Below are 15,368 nucleotides of genomic sequence, written 5' to 3'. Positions count from 1 at the left end.
TTCTCTCTCAAGTTGAGCCCAAAAATATCAACTAATCATTGAAAGATACTGACTGGATTACTGCTATGCAAGATGAACTTCATCAATTTGAGAGGAACAACATGTGGCACCTAGTTCCTTGACTTGCTGACAGAATTTTCATAGGAACCAGGTGGGTATTTAGAAACAAACAAATTTCTTTGAACGTCCAGAAAGTTTACCTCATCATCTTCATCATCGTCAGATTTTGCCATCAGGGCAAAGATAGAGTCATATTCAGCTGCTTCACTTTTTACTGCCATCATAGAGTTGTGACCTTGTTCATCATCCTCTCTATATTCGCTGGAGAAGTCTCCCCATGCAGCAAGAGTGTGTTTCACAACATTGTTAGTGACATCTTTTCTCTTGAATCGTTTGTTAGGAACCGGGTTCCTCTTGGCTGCTTTGTCTGTGTTGTGCTTGTACTGATCTTGTTTGAGGAGAAGGAAATCCTCGATGAAATGTCCTGGCTTCCCGCACTTATGACATAGGTCATAACCTCTTGGCTTGCTAGAGCTACCCCTTTTTGGAATCCCTCCATTTTTGCGAACCATTTTCTGAAATCTCTTTGTTAGGTAAGTCATATCAGCATTGTGATGACCCAAAATGTCATCTTTAAATATAATAAGTAATTCTGTATTCTAAGACCTCAAAAAGTACCATTTATCATTCCTCTACTTGCGTGCACAATCAGTACAATGTTTCGAAAAGTTTTTATGTGAAAATAGATTAAAATATGAAATAGAGCTTTAAAAACTCAATTAAGTTGACTTTAGTTAACATTTTGAGCAAACAGACCCGGATCAGTGTTTTGACAATTTTGGTAGGTCTGTATCATGATTTGGGACTTGGGCGTATACCCGGAATCGAATTCCGAGGTCCCTAGCTCGAGATATGGAATTTTGATAAAAAATTAAAAGCTTGAAAGCTTCATTATATTTAAGAAATTATTGATGTTGGATTTATTGACATCGGGTCCGTATTTTAGTTTCGGAGCCCGGTATAGGTCCACTATAATATTTATGACCTGTCTGCCGAATTTAGTGAGAAACGGAGTTGATTTAACGTGATTCGGACGTCCGGTTGTGAAGATATAAGTTTTAAAGTTTTCTTGAAAATTTCCTTTGATTTGGTGTTCGATTCGTAGTTCTAGGTGTTATTTTGGCGATTTGATCGCGTGAGCAAGTTCGTATGATGTTTTAGAACTTGTGTGCATGTTTGGTTTGGAGCCCCGAGGGCTCGGGGGAGTTTCGGATAGGCTACGGGATGATTTCGAACTTAGGAAATCTGGTTTTCTACAGACTTTGGGCTTCTGTATTTCCTTCATCGCGTTCGCGAATGTACTCTCGCGAATGCAAATAGCAAACTGATCTGACTGAATTTTCCTTCTTCGCAAACGTGAAGATTGGACCGCGAACGCTAAGCTTTAGGGACTTACCCTTCGCGAACACGACCAGCTCAACGCGAACGCGAAGCTTTAGAGGCCTGGGGGAGTGGTCATTTGTCTTTATACACGAACACGAGCACTGGCACGCGAACACGAAGGCCAGGGGGGAAAAGGCCTTCGCGAACGTGAAGGAGGACTCGTGAACGCGAAAGCCACGGGCTGCTACTCATCTCGAACGCGACAGGCCCTTCGCGAACACGAAGAAGGCCTGACCCCTGTGACTTAAAACAAAACCAAAACAAGATTTTTCCCATTTTTTCACAAACCCTCAATTATAACTCGGCTTAGGGGCGATTTCAAAGGAGTTTTTCACGATTTCGAATTGGGTAAGTGTTCTTTATCATATAGTGATTGTATTTCATAAATCTAAGTCTATATTCATCATTTATTTCGGATTTAGATGGAAGAAATTGGAATTTTTGTAAAACTTTCCAAAAAAGAAAATTTAAGATTTGAATGTCCATTTGATATCGGAATTGGATAATTTTTGTATGGTTAAACTCGTATCGGAACGCGTGTTCGTATTTCGTAAGTTTTTCCGAGATTTGATATGTGGGTCCCACTATCGAATATTTTAATGAATTTTGGATTTTTATCCGGAAAATTAGTAAATTCATATGGAATTAATTCCTAATATTCGTATTGAATATATCGAATTGTTTGTGAATAGATTTGAAGCTTTTGGAGACAAATATAAAAGAAAAAGATGTAGTTGAGTAATTGATTGAAATTTGCAAAGCGGGGTAAGTGTCATGGTTAACCTTGAGTTGAGGGAATAGAACCCTTAAATTATTTGTTATGTGAATTGCACGTGAACGACGTATAGGCGAGGTGACGAGTGTCTATACGTCATCAAATTAATTGTTTGCATGCTTACTTGAAAAATCATAAATTGTTTTAAATCATAAATTAATTATTATAATAATTATTTCTCTCTTATTCTTTGTCAAATATTAATTCTTGAATTCCTGCATTAATTGTTACATGCTATTTGAATTATGTGTTTTAATTGTTATTTGACATTTAGCATATTAAATATTAAACTGCCTATTTTCTCCCTGATTTCCATAATAATTTATTATTTGTCATTGTTTGTTTCATGATTAAATCATAATTATTGTATGCTTGTTGTCTTATAATTTTATATTAATTGTTACATTTATTGAAAAAATTTCTTCTATAAGAATTGGTAAATGAATAAGTTGGAGGAGCGGGTTGCACGCTGCAACAGGATTGATTATAATGAATATATTGGAGGTTCGGGTTGCACACCGCAACAGACTTATTAAAAGTCCATATTGGAGGATCAGGTTGCACGCCGCAACAGACTTATTTAAAAGTTGATATATATACATATATATATATATATACATATATATATATATATATATATTGGGGATTCGGGTTACACGCCGCAACAGACTTGATTAAAATGAATATATTGGAGGAGCGGGTTGCACGCTGCAACATAATGTGAATATATTGTGAGAGCTGGTTGTACGCTGCAACAGAATTGATAGAAATGATAATTAATTATGACTCCTGCATTGGTTTCAATTATTATAAATGAGTTACCTGATTTATTTCTATTATTGTTGTTGTTGCTAATATTGCGTACAGGTAATGTAAGTGACCCGCCTTAGCCTCGTCACTACTTCGTCGAGGTTAGGCTCAGCACTTACCAGTACATGGGGTCAGTTGTACTGATACTACACTCTGCACTTCTTGTGCAGATTTTTGAGTTGGTCCCAGCGGCATACCATAGACTTGCTCGGATTTCAGCTACTAGAGGAGACTTGAGGTATAACTGCATAGCGTCTGCAGTTCTGAAGTCCCCGTCTATTTTACTTTAGCTGTGTGTTTATTTCCAGACAGCTTTATTTTATTCAGACCTTTATTTGTATTTATTCTAGAAGCTCGAGCACTTATGACACCAATTCTGAGATGGTATTTAGACACCACTGCAATTATGGATTATTCACTATATTTCATAATTTACTGCCGCAATTGTTCTTTGTTATTAATAAATTTAAAAATTATTTTATAAAATGGATAATATTATTCTAATGTTGGCTTACCTAGCAAGTGAAATGTTAGGCGCCATCACGGTCCGAAGGTGGGAATTTTGGGTCGTGACAGTTGGTATCAGAGCACTAGGTTACATAGGTCTCACGATTCACGAGCAAGCTTAGTAGAGTCTGAAGGAGCGGTACGGGGACGTCTGTACTTATCTCTCAGAGGCTATGAAGTTTAGGACAACATCACTTCTTTTTTCTTCTATCGTGCGGATTTATTCTATCATCGATGATTGAACCATTCTACTCTTATTCTCTCGCAGATGGTGAGAATATGTAATACCTCTACCGATGGACAGGGACCAGAATCCCCGGTGGAAACTATGGCCAGAGGTAGAGGTCGAGGCCGAGGTCGTGCTAGAGGCAGAGGCCGAGGTAGAGCTCAGTCCAGAGCTCGAGTAGCTGCACCTGTTGAAGAACCTCAGGTGGACCTTCAGGAGGAGGTTCCAGTTCAGAATGTACCAGTTGGACCAGTTCAGGTCCCAGAATGCTTAATAGTCATTCCAGTACTTCGGGACGCTCTAGTCCGTTTGGTAAGACTTATGGAGGGCGTGACACAAAATGGTATATTTCCAGTGGCATCAGCCATCTCGCAGGTTGGGGGAGGAGCACAAACTCCCACTACTCCCGCTCCGGAGCAGATGGCTCCACAGAATCAAGCTCCAGTAGCCCGCCAGTTGGGGTAGTTCAGCCAGTTATTGCGGCACAGATCGGTGATAGGCCCGCCATGTCCTTTGAGGCCTTATTGAGACTGGATAAGTTTACTAAGCTCTTTTCAGTTCACTTTAGTGGTACACCTTCTGAGGACCCACAGGATTATCTTGAACGTTGCCACGAGGTGCTGCAGAACATGGGTATAGTTGAGACCAATGGGGTTGATTTTGCTGTATTTCATATGATGAGTTCCGCCAAGAGGTGGTGGAGAGTTTATACATTGACCCGACCAGTCAGATCGCATGCACTTACCTGGGAGCAGTTCTCTCAGCTATTTCTGGAGAAGTTCCTCCCTATCACACTGAGAGAGGAATTCCGCAAGCAATTTGAGCGTTTACAGCAGGGCAGTATGATTGTTACTCAGTATGAGTCCTATTTTGTGGATTTGGCCCGTCATGCTCTCCTTTAACTACCTACAGAGAGAGAGAGAGTGAGGAGGTTTATTGAGGGACCCACTCACCCTATCAGACTTCAGATGGCCAAGGAGACCGGAAGTAAGATTTCTTTTCAGGCGACTGCTAATGTCGCAAGGAGGATCGAGATGGTTCTTGCACAGGAGAGAGAGAGAAGAGGTTCGATAAGAGGCCTCGTCAGTTCGGTGGTTTCAATGGTGCCTCGTCTGGAGGCAGAGGTAATTTCGGTAGGGGTCATCCGCCCAGACCATTTCATCCAGCACTTCATGTATCTCCCGGTGCTTCAGGGAGTCACAATCCTATTATGCCTTACTCTAGGCAGCCAATATTCAGTGCACATTTAGCTCCTATCAATACATCACCACTCTAGAGTTATTACCGCGGTTATCCGGCCCATTTGGGTCAGCTTCAGCAGCCACGACATCGGGATAGGTGTTATGAGTGTAGGAACATTAGTCATATCAGGAGGTATTGTCCTAGATTGGCGAGTAACATATCTCGGCAAGATTTTCGTGCCATCATACCGGCACTGGTTACTTCACCGCCTGCTGAGGCAGCCAGAGGTAGGGGTCAGCCAGCTAGAGGTGGAGGTCAGGCTATTAGAGGTGGAGGTCAGGCCATTAGAGGTGGAGGTCAGACCGTTAGAGGTGGAGGCCAGCCAATCAGAGGCCGTCCCAGGGATGCAGTTCAGAGTGGTGGGGCCCAACCCCGATTTTATGATTTTCTAGCTAGGCTTGAGGCCGAGTCATCTGATATTATGATCACAGGTATTATTCCAATTTTCCATAGAGATGCTTCAGTTCTATTTGATCCAGGATCTACTTATTCCTATGTGTCCTCCCATTTTGCTTCATATTTGGTTGTGCCTTGTGATTCTCTGAGTGCTTCTGTGTATGTATCTACACCGGTGGGAGACTCTGTTATAGTAGATCATGTCTATCGTTTGTGTGTGGTTACTATTGGTAATCTTGAGATTAGTGTGGATCTTCTACTTCTTGATATGGTAGATTTTGATATCATCTTGGGTATGGATTGGCTGTCCCCTTATCATGCTATATTAGATTGTCATGCCAAGACAGTGACCCTAGGTGTGCCGGGGTTACCTCAGTTAGAGTGAAAAGGAACTCCTGGTCATTTTGCCAGCAGGGTTATTTCTTATATGAAAGCTCGGTGTATGGTAGAGAAAGGGTGTCTAGCCTATTTGGCTTATATTCGCGATCCCAGTGTGGATGTCCCTTCTATGGACTCAGTACTAGTTGTTCGTGAATTTCCAGAAGTATTTCCTGTAGATCTGCCGGGGATGCCATCCGACAGAGATATTGACTTCTGTATTGATTTGGCTCCGGGCACTCTGCCCATTTCTATTCCACCATACCGTATGGCCCCGCCAGAGTTGAAAGAATTGAAAGAGCAGTTACACGACTTGCTTGATCAGGGATTCATTAGACCCGGTGTCTCGCCCTGGGGTGCACCAATATTATTTGTAAAGAAGAAAGATGGCTCTATGCGGATGTGTATAGACTATCGGCAGTTGAACAAGGCCACTATCAAAAACAAATATCCGCTGCCAAGAATTAATGACTTGTTTGATCAGCATCAGGGTGCCAAGGTATTTTCGAAGATTGATTTGAGATCTGGTTACCATCAGTTGAAGATTAGGGCATCTGATGTCACTAAGATAGCTTTTCGGACTCGGTATGGGCATTACGAGTTCCTAGTGATGTCATTTGGGTTGACAAATGCCCCAGCAACATTTATGGATTTGATGAATTGGGTGTTCAAGCCTTATTTGGATTTTTTTGTGGTTGTATTCATTGATCATATATTGATTTACTCCACCAGTCGAGAGGAGCATGAGCAGCATCTTCGAAGTGTGTTTCACACTTTGAAGAATAATCAGTTCTATGCCAAGTTTTCAAAATGTGAGTTTTGGTTAGACTTAGTTGCCTTTTTGGGGCATATTGTATCGCCAGAAGGCATAAAGGTGGATCCTAAGAAGATTGAGGCTGTTCAGAATTGGCCTAGAGCTACTTCAGTTACAGAGATCCGGAGTTTCCTGGGTTTAGCAGGTTATTATCGTCGGTTCGTGGAAGGGTTTTCATTTATAGCAAGACCATTGACCAGATTGACCCAGAAAGGTGTCCCATTCAGATGGTCAGACGAGTGTGAGATGAGCTTTCAGAAGCTCAAGACCGTTTTGACTACGGCGCCCATGTTGGTATTACCCACAGGTTCAGGATTGTATACGGTATATTGTGACGTATCTCACATTGGGCTTGGTACAGTATTAATGCAAGATGGAAAGGTAATTGCATATGCGTCGCGACAGTTGAAAGTTCACGAGAAGAATTATCGTGTTCATGACTTAGAATTGGCAGCCATTATTCATGCGCTAAAGATTTGAAGGCATTACCTCTACGGTGTCTCGTGTGAGGTATTTACTGATCATCGTAGCCTTCTGTATCTGTTTAAACAAAATGATCTTAATTTGAGGCAGAGAAGATGGTTGGAGTTGTTGAAAGACTATGATATCACCATTTTGTATCACCCCGGAAAGGCCAATGTGGTGGCCAATGCTTTGAGTAGAAAGGCTGTGAGTATGGGCAGTCTTGCGTATATTCCGGTTGGTGAGAGGCCATTAGCTGTAGATGTTCAGACTTTGGCTAATCAGTTCGTGAGGTTAGATGTTTTAGAACCCAGTCGGGTTCTAGCTTGCACAGTCGCTCGATCTTCTTTATATGAGCGCATCAGGGAGAGGCAGTATGATGATCCTCATTTACTTTTCCTTAAGGACACGGTACGGCGCGGTGATGCCAAACAGGTTGCTGTGGGGGAAGATGGGGTTCTGCGAATGCAGGGTCATATTTGTGTGCCTAATATGGATGGACTTCGTGAATTAATTCTTGAAGAAGCACATAATTCCAGGTATTCTATTCATCCAGGTACCACCAAAATGTATCAAGATTTGCGGCAACATTATTGGTGGAGGAGAATGAAAAAGGATATAGCTGCATATGTAGCTCGATGTCTGAATTGTCAGCAAGTTAAGTACGAGCATCAGAGACCTGATGGTTTGCTTCAGAAGTTAAAAATTCCTGAGTGGGAGTGGGAGCGTATCACTATGGATTTTGTTGTTGGGCTCCTACAGACTCAGAGAAAATTTGACATAGTTTGGGTCATTGTGGACAGGTTGACCAAATTAACACATTTCATTCCAGCGGCAGTTACCTATTCTTCAGAGAGGTTAGCTGAAATTTACATTCGTGAGATTGTCCGCCTTCACGGTGTGCCCGTGTCTATTATTTCAGATCGAGGTACGCAGATTGAGTACAACATTTCATCCACAGACAGACGGATAGTCAGAGCGCACTATTCAGATATTGGAAGATATGCTCTGCGCTTGTGTTATGGACTTTGGAGGTTCTTGGGATCATTTCTTGCCACTTGCGGAGTTTGCTTATAATAATAACTACAAGTCGAGCATTCAGATGGCTCCATATGAGGCCTTATACGGAAGGCAATACCGATCGCCAGTTGGTTGGTTTGAACCAGGAGAGGCTCGGTTGTTGGGTACCGATTTGGTACAGGATGCCTTGGATAAGGTCAAGATTATTCAGGATCGACTTTGCACAGCTCAGTCTAGGCAAAAGCGTTATGCCAACCATAAAGTTCGTGATATTGCATTCATGGTTGGAGAAAGAATATTGCTCTGGGTTTCACCTATGAAAGGTGTAATGAGGTTCGGAAAGAGGGGCAAGTTGATCCCTAGCTCGAGATATAGAATTTCGATGAAACATTAAAAGCTTGAAAGCTTAATGATATTTAAGAAATGACTGATGTTGGATTTATTGACACCGGGTCCGTATTTTGGTTCCGTAGCCCGGTATAGGTCCACTATAATATTTATGACTTGTCTACCGAATTTGGTGAGAAACGGAGTTGATTTGATGTGATTCGGACATCCGGCTGTGAAGATATAAGTTTTAAAGTTTTCTTGAAAATTTCCTTTGATTTGGTGTCCGATTCGTAGTTCTAGGTGTTATTTTGGCGATTTGATCGCGCGAGCAAGTTTGTATGATGTTTTAGAACTTGTGTGCATGTTTGGTTTGGAGCCTCGTGGGCTCCGGGGAGTTTCGGATAGGCTACTGGATAATTTCGGACTTAGAAAATCTGGTTTTCTGCAAACTTTGGGCTTCTGGTATTTCCTTCATCGCGTTCGCGAATGTACTCTCGCGAACACGAAGAGCAAACTGAGCTGACTGAATTTTCCTTCTTCGCGAACGCGAAGATTGGACCGTGAATGCGAAGCTATGGGGACTTTACCCTTCGCGAACACGACCAGCTCAACGCGAACGCGAAGCTTTAGAGGCCTGGGGGAGGGGTCAGTTGTCCTTATACGCGAACGCGAGCACTGGCACGCGAACGCGAAGGCCAGGGGGAAAAAAGCCTTCGCGAACGCGAAGGAGGACTCGCAAACGTGAAAGCTACGAGCTTCTACTGATCGTGAACGCGACAGGCCTTTTGCGAACGCGAAGAAGGCCTGGCCCCTGTGACTTAAAACAGAACCAAAATGGGGTTTTTTCCATTTTTCACAAACCTTCAATTATAACTCGGCTTAGGGGCGATTTTTTCATGATTTCGAAATGGGTAAGTGTTCTTTATCATATGGTGATTGTATTTCATAAATCTAAGCCTATATTCATCATTTATTTCGGATTTAGATGGAAGAAATTGAATTTTTTTCCAAAAACGAAAATTTAAGATTTGAAGGTCCATTTGATATCGGAATTGGACAATTTTTGTATGATTGAACTCGTATCGGAACGAGTGTTCATATTCCGTAAGTTTTTCCGACATTTGAGACGTGGGTTCCACTGTCGAATATTTTAATGAATTTCAGATTTTTATCCGGAAAATTAGTAAATTCATATGGAATTAATTCCTTATATTCGTATTGAATATATCGAATTGCTTGTGAATAGATTTGAAGCTTTTGGAGACAAATATAAAAGGAAAAGCTGTCGTTGAGTAATTGATTGAAATTTGCAAAGCGAGGTAAGTGTCGTGGTTAACCTTGACTTGAAGGAATAGAACTCTTAAATTATTTGTTATGTGAATTGCATGTGAACGATGTATAGGCAATGTGACGAGTGTCTATACGTCGTCAAATTAATTGTTTGCCTGCTTAATTGAAAAATTATAAATTATTTTAAATCATAAATTAATTATTATAATAATTATTTCTCTCCTATTATTTGTCAAATATTAATTCTTGAATTCCTGCATTAATTGTTACATGCTATTTGAATTATGTGTTTTAATTGTTATTTGATATTTAGCATATTAAATATTAAATTGCCTATTTTCTCCCTGATTTCCATAATAATTTGCGATTTGTCATTGTTTGTTTCATGATTAAATCATAATTATTGTATGCTTGTTGTCTTCTAATTTTATATTAATTGTTACATTTATTGAAAAAATTTCTTCTATAAGAATTGGTAAATGAATATGTTGGAGGTGCGGGTTGCACGCCACAACATGATTGATTATAATGAATATATTGGAGGATCGGGTTGTACGCCGCAACAGACTTATTAAAAGTCCATATTGGAGGATCGAGTTGCACGCCGCAACAGACTTATTAAAAGTCCATATTGGAGGATCGGGTTGCACGCCGCAACAGACTTGTTTAAAATATTGGGGGATCAGGTTGCACGCGCAACAGACTTGATTAAAATAAATATATTAGAGGAGCGGGTTACACGCCGCAACAGAACCGAATGTGAATATATTGTGAGTGCGGGTTGCACGCTACAACAGAATTGAATGTGAATATATTGTGAGAGCGGGTTGCACGCTGCAACATAATTGATGGAAATGATAATTGATTATGACTGCAGCGTTGGCTTCAATTATTATAAATGAGTTACCTGATTTATTTATATTATTATTGTTGTTACTAATATTGCGTACAGGCAATGTAAGTGACCTGCCTTAGCCTCGTCACCACTTCGTCGAGGTTAGGCTCAGCACTTACCAGTACATGGGGTCGGTTGTACTGATACTACTCTCTGCACTTCTTGTGCAGATTTTGGAGTTAGTCCCAACGGCGTACCATAGACTTGCTCGGATTTCAGTTACTAGAGGAGACTTGAGGTATAACTGCATGGCGTCCGCAGTTCTGAAGTCCCCGTCTATTTTACTTTAGCTGTGTGTTTATTTTCAGACAGCTATATTTTATTCAGACCTTTATTTGTATTTATTCTAGAAGCTCGTGCACTTGTGACACCAATTCTGGGATGGTATTTAGACACCGCTGCAATTATGGATTATTCACTATATTTTAGAATTTACTTCCGCAATTATTCTTTGTTATTAATAAATTTAAAAATTGTTTTAAAAATTGGATAATATTATTCTAACGTTGACTTGCCTAGCAAGTGAAATATTAGGCGCCATCACGGTCCGAAGATATTTCGGGTCGTGACAAGCATCGTCACCGCTTGAGTCATTTTTGTCTGTCTTGAGGACCAGGTTTTTCTCCCTTTTAGGCTCTTTTCTCTCATTATCCTTCTTCTTCTTCTTCATTTCACAAGTTTTCAGATTGCCAATGAGTTCATCAATGATCCGCTTTTGCATATTCTTTTTCTCTGTGATAGTATTTACTTTGCTTTCCCTTGAACCAGGTAATACACTAAGTATTTTCCTGATAAGTTTGTTCCCGGGAATGATTTCTCCCAGAGAGTGAAGCTCATTGATGATATAGGTGAAGCGAGTGTGCATGTCCTGAATGGAATCATCATCCTTCATCCTGAAGAGCTCATACTCTGTGGTTAGCATATCAATCTTCGACTGCTTGACTTGAGTTGTCCCTTCGTGTGCTATTTGGAGAGCTTCCCAGATTTCCTTTGCAGATTGACAGGCAGAAATCCTGTTGTATTCATCTGGTCCAATGCTACAGACGAGGATTTTCTTTGCTCGAAAGTTCTTTTCTATAGCCTTGCGGTCAACATCGATGTATTCCTTCCTAGACTTGGGAACAATCACTGATGGTTGCCCAATATTTTTCATAGGGATGAAGGGACCATCGTAGATGACATCCCAGAGCTCTGAATTTTCAGCCATGATAAAATCATGCATCCTTATCTTCCACCATCCGTAGTATTGGCCATTGAATCTTGGTGGTCTGTAGGTGGATTGACCTTCTTCGAAGTTTGGTGGAGCAGCCATGAGGATCCTTTCTAGGTGTTAGCCTGATAGAAAAAATCCATTCTAATACCAATTAATAGAATCTAAGGGTCCACCAAACTTATATAGAGAACCAGGTTCTCTATATATTCCCACAGAACGCACGCACACAGTAGTAAGTAAATAACACAGTAGAGTTTTATATGAAAACTCCCAGCTCACGGGATTAAAACTCACGACCTACCCTTGTAGGATTTTAACTTCACTACTGAGTAAACTTCAGATTACAAACTATTGTAACCTAGGAATTAACCTCTTAATCCCCCACTAATTTGTAACAACTCTATTACAAGTCCCTTTGTAATAACTCTATTACAAAGCTTACAACTCAACTAACTCTAGCCAAGACACAAACACATGGTTTATGATGTTACAAAGGTTTCCTACACAATGCTTCTAATTAAGCTAAGTAGGAATTACAAGTAAATCGCTTTGACAAAGGTGCTACACAACTAAGGACATATGATAGCTCAATGCCGGAAACTGGTCCTTCGTTATGTTGCTCTTTGTTCTTGACGCCTTGAATGTCACTTGCAGGTAGGCAATACACTTGAGAGAAAGCTTGATCGATTCTGGAATGTGCACTTATTGTTTTTGCCTTTCCTTCATGTTAATATTGCATAAGTGACATCTCTTGAATGATGTAAGCATGTTTGGTACAAAGACATTCTCCATAAAGTGACTGGTCTACTGTTTACATTGTTGCGTATGTGCAGAGAAACAGTTGTAGTCACTTTACAGCTGTGGGAAGTTGACTGGTACTGTCAACGAAGGAACTGGTGTGGATCTGTTACCTCTATTGTTTCTTGGACTCTAGGTGTTGGATCATAGTCTAGACTTGAGACTTGTTGATCTTGAGCACTTTGAAGGTGTGAAACAGATTCCCCATCTGGTTCTTATCATTAAGTTTGTCAAATTATCAAAGCATAACTGGACACATAACTTATCAACTATGTACTCTCTTCTTTCTTGAAACACGGTTGATTAAGCCTTCATAATTCTTTTGCTTGAGGCAGTACGGTTACCGATTTTCCGTTTAGGAGAACTAATTTTGGCATCCTGACACCTACACTGTTATACTCTTCTTCGCATATACTTATGCTCTTCCATATATATATATATATACTTTTTCTCTCCCTTGCTTCAACTCTCTCTGTCCTCTCCTCTCTCTTTGATCCATACAAACACTTGATTCTCAATTTGGGTATGGTACATGGGATGCTCTGAAGATTTTTGCTATGTTTAATGTGCATACCAAGAGCCTGGATATGTATCTATAGACTCCAAGAACATTAGAGACTTAAAACTGTAGTCTTTTCATTTGAATTGAAGTTTAGATTCACTTAACATATTTTTTAATCCACGTTATTAGCAAAGAATCTAATAATGATAGGCAGTAAAGAGGCTCAATTCCACTATCTGTATGATTCTTGATAGTACCATATCTATTATGAAGTGTTTTTACTATATTATATATTAGCATTATAGGAATAGTGTTTAAATGAGGAAAATGATATTCAATATTTTATGAATATTTTAGTAATTCAAATTTACACTTAAGGTCTTCTCACTTTTAGTATAACTAATTTCTCGACAAGTGTGTTATACGTGTATTCCGAGTTATGTAGAATTCTTTTTTGTAAGATAATAACTACATTATTAAAATAAAGTTTTGAGCAAATAATTATAAGTTTAATTGAATGATTAATATTATGGAACGTCATATCGTGACTTGTTTGTCTAGATCAAGATGATGAGATATCATTTAATAGCCTGTTTGACCAAGCTTCTAAAAACAGTCTATATTTGAAAAGTGTTTTTCTCAAAAAATACTTTTAAAAAAATACTTTTGGCGAGAAATAGTTTGACAAATTAATTTGAAAAATACTTTTGAGCAACAACTAATATTTGGTCAAACTTTTAAAAGTGCTTATAAGTATATTTTTTTCAAAGTACTTTTGGGAAAAAGCAATTTTGTTTGCTTGTCAAAAACTGCTTCAAATCAAAAGCACTTTTTTCTCTTTTAAAAGCTTGGCCAAACACCTAAACTTTGAAAAAAGTACTTTTGGCAATAAAAAGCATTTTTGGCCAAAAAGAAACTTGCCCAAATAGGCTATAAACCTATGAAGATGAATAACTAAAGTTTAATTAGATAAATGAGTTTTTTTCTTACTTATTTTGATTGTATGAGGTACAAACATGCAATGAAGTGTATCACCTAATTAATACTTCCTTATAGATGATATTCGGTGTAAGTTCCTTTTATTCATTTCAGATGTATTATTAACTTTGACCAGAAATTCATACATATAATCTTTAATTATTTTTAGATATAATATAACTACATAAAAAGTACAATAAGTCATAATAATTAACAACTCAAAATATTTAAAAGACATATGAAACAGCCGTGATCAAAGAACAAATCATTTGACTTTTGAAATTCGAAAAGTCTCATCATTTTTAGGCGGAGGGAATAGTTCTCTTTAATTCTACTCAATTATCAAAAAGCATTTAATAAAGGTAACTTAGTAAGCTATACTTTATATTTATTATTTTTCTTAATGGACACTAATAGCCTTTTTGGCGAAGCTTCTTTTGAGGCAAAAATATTATTTTCTAACAATAAGGTGTTTGGCCAAACTTTTGAAAGGAAAAAAAAGTGCTTTTGAGGAGAAGCAGAAGCAATTTTTGAAAAGCAGAAAAAAATAATTTCTCTCTAAAAGTACTTTTTTGAAAAGCTCTTTTGAGAAAAATACACTTATAAGCACTTTTAAAAGCTTGGCCAAACACTCATTACTACTCAAAAGTACTTTTCAAATTAAATAGTCAAACACAAACTACTTCTCACCAAAAATATTTTATTTGAAAAGCACTTCTCAAAATAAGCTGATTTTAGAAGCTTGGCCAAACATGCTATAAAAAAGCTAAAATGGCAGTAAGATTGTGATGACCCAAAAGGTCATCTTTAAATTTGATAATTAATTCTGTGTTCTAAGACCTCGAAAAGTACTATTCATCATTCTTCGACTTGTGTGCGCAGTCCGTATAATTTTCCGAAAAGTTTTTACGTGAAAAATGGACTAAAATATGAAATAAAGCCTTAGAACTCAACTGAGTTGATTTTGGTCAATATTTTGAGCAAACGGACCCGGATAAGTATTTTGACGGTTTCGGTAAGTCCGTCTCGTGATTTGCGACTTGGGCATATGCCCGAAAATTTAATTTGGAGGCCCCTAACTCGAAATATGGCCATTTAACGAAAACTAAAAATTTAAAGGCTAAAGATTTTCAAAGTTGACCACGGATTTGACTTTTTGATATCGGGGTCGGAACCGAAAATTGAACTAGCTCTGTTATGTCATTTATGACTTGTGTGCCAAATTTGAAGTCATTTCAGATTCATTTAACATGTTTCAGCACAAGATTTGTAAATTGAAAATTTTGAAA

General features: G+C 38.9%; 1 protein-coding gene across 1 annotated transcript; it reads right to left on the bottom strand.

The window, feature by feature from the left end:
* Positions 1–110: 110 nt before the first annotated feature.
* LOC138904819 (uncharacterized) lies at positions 111–11,900 on the bottom strand. The gene is made up of 2 exons (XM_070193319.1): positions 11,202–11,900; positions 111–659 (listed from the first exon to the last, which is right to left on the bottom strand). Exons 1-2 carry the CDS (start codon positions 11,898–11,900, stop codon positions 111–113), a joined length of 1,248 nt encoding a protein of 415 aa, XP_070049420.1.
* Positions 11,901–15,368: the final 3,468 nt, after the last annotated feature.

This window comes from Nicotiana tomentosiformis, chromosome 2 (assembly GCF_000390325.3).
Source record: "Nicotiana tomentosiformis chromosome 2, ASM39032v3, whole genome shotgun sequence".
NCBI classification, from domain to species: Eukaryota; Viridiplantae; Streptophyta; class Magnoliopsida; order Solanales; family Solanaceae; genus Nicotiana; species Nicotiana tomentosiformis.
This window is presented reverse-complemented; position numbering and strand designations above follow the sequence as displayed.

What these genes read in the sequence shown, in the direction of transcription:
- LOC138904819 (XM_070193319.1), bottom strand. Translation starts at nt 11,900, where the DNA reads ATGGCTGCTCCACCAAACTTCGAAGAAGGTCAATCCACCTACAGACCA. An exon ending in CTAAAAGGGAGAAAAACCTG is followed by an intron (nt 660 to 11,201) that starts GTCCTCAAGACA and finishes TTGAGGTCTTAG; the next exon opens with AATACAGAATTACTTATTAT.